The 6555-nt window shown below is 49.8% G+C and overlaps 1 protein-coding gene across 2 annotated transcripts in view; it reads left to right on the top strand.

Annotated features, from left to right (window-relative positions):
• The window catches only part of LOC111152223 (VPS52, GARP complex subunit), an 18210-nt gene extending 13144 nt beyond the window's left edge, over window positions 1-5066 (top strand). For both annotated transcript variants that reach the window (XM_022510628.1, XM_022510629.1), the window contains 3 exons: window positions 3751-3862; window positions 4068-4186; window positions 4389-5066. In XM_022510628.1, coding sequence (XP_022366336.1) covers window positions 3751-3862; window positions 4068-4186; window positions 4389-4535 — 378 coding nt within the window. In that variant the 3' untranslated portion in view covers window positions 4536-5066. The remainder of the gene's footprint in view (window positions 1-3750; window positions 3863-4067; window positions 4187-4388) is intronic.
• The last annotated feature ends 1489 nt before the right edge of the window (window positions 5067-6555 follow it).

Raw genomic sequence — 6555 nt, 5'->3', positions numbered from 1 at the left:
TGCTTCCCCCTTTCTCTCTGCCTACCTCTCTGCCTACTTGTGATCTCTGTCAAATAAATTTTTAAAATCTTTTTAAAAAAAAGATGTATTTTTTTGTTCTGGGAGAGAGAGTGAGAGCGCACAAGCAGGAGGGGCAGAGGGAGAAGGAGAGAGAATCTCAAGCAGATTACATGCTAAGCGTGGAGCCAGCTGCAGGGCTTGATCTCACCACCCTAAGCTTACGACCTGAGCCAGAGTCAAGAGTTGGATGTTTTCTTTCTTTCTTTTTTTTTTTTAAGAGTTGGATGTTTAACCAACTGTGTCACCCAGGTGCCCCTACTATCTTTAGTTTTCTGTTTGTCCTATGTGTGTTGTACCTTTTGCCTTTGTTTTTCTTACTACGTGTTTTTTTTCTGACTGTTTGGATTTCGTATTCCATTCTTCTAGAATTTGCCCTTTAACTTTGCATATTTAGCTTAGCATTTAAACTTAATATTTAACTGCTCTCCCAAGCAATACGTAGACTTTAAAACATTGAAAATACTTTAGTGCTCCAGTTGTTCTTCCCCCTTCTGCCTTCTGTGCTAATTATTGACCAGTATTTTATTTCTGTTCTACTTGTTTAAGATTTTATTTATTTATTTGAAAAAGAGAGTAGCATAGTGGACCCCCCCAGGTGCCATCACGGATCTTCAATCAGTAACTACTGATTTATTTCATCTCTGTCTGCACCATTGCTCATCCTCCTGTGCCTGCCCCCCAGTTTTTTTTTTTTCTTAAGATTTTATTAATTTGACAGAGAAAGAGCACAAGCAGGGGGAGGGGCAGAGGGAGAGGGAGAAGTAGGCTCCCTGCTGAGCAGGGAGTCTGCCGTGGGGCTCAATCCCAGGACCCTGGGATTATGACCTGAGCCGAAAGCAGACGCTTAACGGACTGAGCCACCCATGCTCCCCGCCCTCATTTATTTTGAATTAAATCTTATACATCGTCACTTCCACCTGTATCAGAATGTGTTTTAAAAACCACAACATAGGGGCACTTGGGTGGCTCAGTGGGTTAAAGCCTCTGCCTTCAGCTCAGGTCATGATCCCCGGGTCCTGGGATTGAGCCCCGCATCCGGCTCTCTGCTCAGCAGGGAGCCTGCTTCCTCCTCTCTCTGCCTCTCTGCCTACTTGTGATCTCGGTCTGTCAAATAAATAAAGAATATCTTTAAAAAAAATAAAATAAAAAATAAAAGCCACAACACAATATTACAACTTTAAAAAATATCTCACTTTGGGGCGCCTGGGTGGCTCAGTGGGTTAAAGCCTCTGCCTTCGGCTCAGGTCATGATCACAGAGTCCTGGGATCGAGTCCCGCAGCGGGCTCTCTGCTTAGCAGGGAGCCTGCTTTCTCCTCTCTCTCCCTCTGCCTGCCTCTCTGCCTACTTGTAATCCCTGTCTGTCAAATAAATTTAAAAAAAAAATCTTTAAAAAATAAAATAAAATAAATCTCACTTAAAAGAGCTAGTGCTCAGATTTCCCCAGTTATCCCGTAAATGATTTTTTATGGTTCAAATCAGCACCCATGTATGGTCCATACATATGTGTCTTTATAGAGTGCATCTTTGCTCCCCTCATCTGCAATTTATCTGTGGAAGAAACTGAGTCACTGAGTCATTTGTCATGTAGAATAAAGTACAGTCTGGATTTTGCGGATCACATTCCGTGGTGTGGGTAAATGCTGTTTCTTTTTTCTAAGTAATGTGTGGTTAGAGGAAAAGGCTTGATCAGATTGCAGTTAGGGTCTTTATTTTCCAGGATAATTGAGAGCTAGTGGTGTGTACTTCCATCAGGGGCACAGAATGTCTTCTTGGTTCCTTTTTTGTCAGTAGCCGTCAGTGCTCATTGCCCACATCCCATGAATTAGATTTCTGTACTTCTCAGTGTCATCATTCTTCAGGTATTTCTAATATGCTGTTTAACCTATTGACTTTTTAAAGTTAAAAACATTTAAAATTTTTAAGTCCTTTCTTAAAAAGTTAATTCTAGGGCGCCTGGGTGGCTCAGTGGGTTAAGCTGCTGCCTTCCGCTCAGGTCATGATCTCAGGGTCCTGGGATCGAGCCCCGCATCGGGCTCTCTGCTCAGCGGGGAGCCTGCTTCCCTCTCTCTCTCTGCCTGCCTCTCTGCCTACTTGTGTTCTCTGTCAAATAAATAAATAAAATCTTTAAAAAAAATAAAGATTTTATTTATTTATTTGACAGACAGAGGTCACAACTAGGCAGAGAGGCAGGCAGAGAGACAGAGGAGGAAGCAGACTCCCCGCTGAGCAGAGAGCCCGATGCGGGGCTCGATCCCAGGACCGTGGGATCATGACCTGAGCCGAAGGCAGAGGCTTTAACCCACTGAGCCACCCAGGCGCCCCTCATTGCTTGGTTTTAATCAGGGGGAGTCATATGGGCCTAAGATGGGATTAAGGATATTTTTTCTGTCGAGAGGATTTGCCTCTGCTTATGCGGTAGCTGAGAGATGCAGTCCACCGCCATCTACATCAGCACGCCTTTGAGGCTCTTGTGAGAGACCCAGGCTCTGCTTCTCTACTTGAGTCTGGCATCAGGCTCGGTTTCCAGATAGCAGAGTTGCCGTGGCCACTTGCCTTCTGGCGGCCCTGCTTTGCCCAGCTGCCCACCTCTCTGGTTTTGGCTCTGATCCCACTTTCTCATTGCTCTGCACCCAGCCCAAGTTTAGTTTTTTGGTTTTTGTTTTTGAAGCGGGGGTAGTCCTTGGAGATTTCCCTACCTCTTGTGAGACCAGTGTTGTCTTAAAGTATATAATTTGCTCTGGGAGTATTCTGGGACCTGGTCAGTCATGATGCCACATGTGGGGAAGTCTGTTGACACCAGGACACTTGACTCGATCTCAGGGTCCTGGGATCGAGCCCCGCATCGGGCTCTCTGCTCAGCGGGGAGCCTGCTTCCCTCTCTCTCTCTGCCTGCCTCTCTGCCTACTTGTGTTCTCTGTCAAATAAATAAATAAAATCTTTAAAAAAAATAAAGATTTTATTTATTTATTTGACAGACAGAGGTCACAACTAGGCAGAGAGGCAGGCAGAGAGACAGAGGAGGAAGCAGACTCCCCGCTGAGCAGAGAGCCCGATGCGGGGCTCGATCCCAGGACCGTGGGATCATGACCTGAGCCGAAGGCAGAGGCTTTAACCCACTGAGCCACCCAGGCGCCCCTCATTGCTTGGTTTTAATCAGGGGGAGTCATATGGGCCTAAGATGGGATTAAGGATATTTTTTCTGTCGAGAGGATTTGCCTCTGCTTATGCGGTAGCTGAGAGATGCAGTCCACCGCCATCTACATCAGCACGCCTTTGAGGCTCTTGTGAGAGACCCAGGCTCTGCTTCTCTACTTGAGTCTGGCATCAGGCTCGGTTTCCAGATAGCAGAGTTGCCGTGGCCACTTGCCTTCTGGCGGCCCTGCTTTGCCCAGCTGCCCACCTCTCTGGTTTTGGCTCTGATCCCACTTTCTCATTGCTCTGCACCCAGCCCAAGTTTAGTTTTTTGGTTTTTGTTTTTGAAGCGGGGGTAGTCCTTGGAGATTTCCCTACCTCTTGTGAGACCAGTGTTGTCTTAAAGTATATAATTTGCTCTGGGAGTATTCTGGGACCTGGTCAGTCATGATGCCACATGTGGGGAAGTCTGTTGACACCAGGACACTTGACTCTGTGTGTGTGTGTGTGTGTGTGTGTGTGTGTGTGTGTGTGTGTGTGTGTATTTATTTCTACAGGAATTCATTGAAGAGTTATTGTCTCCCCCTTTTGGGGGTCTGGTGGCATTTGTGAAGGAAGCTGAGGCTTTGATTGAGCGTGGACAGGCTGAGCGACTTCGAGGGGAAGAAGGTATGAAGATGATGTAGTGGTGGGGTCAGTGGTAGGGGGAGTGGAAAAGAAAAATGAGAGGATGCAGATTCCACGGTGGGGTGCGTAGAGCAGGCAAATGGGGTCGGGTGGTGAGGAGGGCTGTGCCTTGTGGAGGACTTAGGGGTCAAAGATCACCTAACCAAGTCCTCCTCTGATACCCTCTCTCTTTTCCTCCTGCCATCAGCCCGGGTTACTCAGCTGATCCGTGGCTTTGGTAGTTCCTGGAAATCATCAGTGGAGTCTCTGAGTCAGGATGTAATGCGGAGTTTCACCAACTTCAGAAATGGAACCAGTATCATCCAGGTGACTTGCAGCTCCCGGGCCTCCCTCCTCCCACCCCCAACCCCTGTTACTAGTGGCTTTCCCTGGGCTCAGCATCGTCCGGGTGACCCTTGATCTTCAATGTCCAGCATGCCTAAAGTTCTGGATGAGCCCTAGCCAGATTCCCAACGTCATCTCTAGCACCACCCCACAGCTTGACCCTTGCATGACTTTGTCTGCCCAGGGAGCTTTGACCCAGCTGATCCAGCTCTATCATCGCTTCCACCGGGTGCTCTCTCAGCCCCAGCTCCGCGCTCTGCCTGCCCGGGCTGAGCTCATCAACATTCATCACCTTATGGTGGAGCTCAAGAAGCACAAGCCCAACTTCTGATGTGCTGGACCCTGGGACCCAATGGCCTTCTCTAATGGACTTCTGGACCCTGTCCCAGCCTCTTCGTCACCTGTGGTTTCCTGACCAGTTTTCCGCGTGCCTCCCAGGTCCTTGACATGCCTCACCCTGCCTTCATTCTCTGGACCCTGCCTCATGAGGATAAGCTGGATCCCCTTGTTTTTAGGTTCCCAGGACCACTTCCCCTGGGGTTCCAAAACAGCCTTTATCATTTTCCCAATTTCACCACTCTTCCCCCCCCCAAACACCCAGATTCTCTTCCCCCAGTAAAACCTTCAGTGTCTCAGTCTCTGGTTTACTCAACTCTTGTCACCATGTCCTGAGGCACAGAGCCTCAACTCTTGGACTTGATGGCAAGGCAAATCATTGATTTTTTTCTTCTACTCAGTGATTTCTTTTCTGTAGCTTTTTGACCTAAGATCTCAGAAACTTGAACACTAACCAATCCGATTCCTCTTGGCTTCAGAGTTACTCCGAGGCCAGTCTGCAGAAAACAATAAATATTTAATATGATATAACACTCTTTTCCCATCTCCTTTCTCCCTCCCTCCTGGGCCTGGGGGGGGGGGGGCATTTCTGCTCCAGGGTCACCTTTCTGCTGTGGCTACCTCCTGGGCTTACCTCTTGGTGGTTGTCCAGAAGGAAGAGGTACAGAAAGTAACCTTTAACCTCTGGCTGCTTCAGGGCAAAGAAGTGGTTGCATTGGTTTTAGGGAGGGGACTAGTTAATGAGTAACCATCCTGATGGAGGAAGTTATGGCAAATGCCTCAAAATAAAAATAAATTATATGCACACACATACATATATACTGCTATCTTGGCTCCCCAACACGGGCTTTCCTTGCATCCCTGCCCCCAAGCTGACCCTGGGACTGTCCCCTCTCCTTCAACATCAGCTCTTAGTTCCTTTGGTTGTGGCTGGCACAACCCTTGCTGGGGTAGGACAGGGCGTTGGTAGGACAGGTTTCCAGAGTGCCTATTTCATACATTTCTGTGTTTAACTTGGAGCACCTGTACACCTCACTTGAACTCAGACTCCAGATCCGAGAGACACGGAGGCGCCTTTAAGTTTTAAGGGGTAAGGCGCAGGCAGTCTGGAGAAAATGGTAATTTGGAGATATTTCCTTCTCCCCTTCGGCCTGAGCATTCCTTCCCAGGCCCCAGCGACTTAAGGAAGGAAAATGAATTCTACCCCCTGCTTGGGCCCTTTGGATACAGGCCCAGCCGCAGAGTCAGGGAGGGGAAGGATCCTCAGAACCTCCCGGTGTTTGCTAAGCATTGGGTCCCCAACCGCCCCCCGCGAGCGCATTGAAGAGCGAGGTGGGCGCGTCGGAAGGGGGAATTGAAACGGTCCTGGCCGGCAGGCTCTTCCGATTGGCTGCCGGGGGGCGGGGGCGTGGCGGGACGGGCCTTTTCCAGCTCCCGCCTTCCTTGGGTTCCGCCCATCTCCGAGAGGCGCGCTCTGATTGGAAGCCAGACCTCGGAGCCGCTTCCTCGGCTTTGCTGGCCTGGGCCGAAGTGCGGGGGGTGGGGTGGGTAACTGTGGGCGGCTCTTGATTGGCCCAGACGCCTCAGGGGCGGAACCGGGGCAGTGTCCTTAACTGACCTCAGCCGGCGCCACCGGCCCTCACGCCCTGCTCTCGCCGTCCTTCCTACGTTACCCTGCCTGACTCTGCCCCAGACGTTCCCTGAGGCCTGCTGCGTGCTAGGTGTTGGGGTGCTAGGCTCCGAGGGCCGCCAGTTCGCCCCGGGAATCCTCTGTCCCTCTGTCCCTCTGCCTTCCTTTCGTGCTCATCATTCCTCGCCCAGCTACACCCGCTAGTTCTAGTTTTCAGCCTTAGCGGATCTGGTGCTTACATTTGCTCTGACTCCAGCCTCAGCGTGAGGTGCACAGAGAAGGTTCGCTCAGGGTTTGGGGCTTGGAACAGGCAAGGTACAGGCTGTTTTGACAAAGAGCAGTTTCCTTACAGAAAGGGTCCCCTGATACCCCATGTGGGAGACTT

This window comes from Enhydra lutris, unplaced genomic scaffold (assembly GCF_002288905.1).
Source record: "Enhydra lutris kenyoni isolate GAN:26980312 unplaced genomic scaffold, ASM228890v2 scaffoldscaffold28, whole genome shotgun sequence".
Classification (NCBI taxonomy): Eukaryota; Metazoa; Chordata; class Mammalia; order Carnivora; family Mustelidae; genus Enhydra; species Enhydra lutris.
This window is presented reverse-complemented; position numbering and strand designations above follow the sequence as displayed.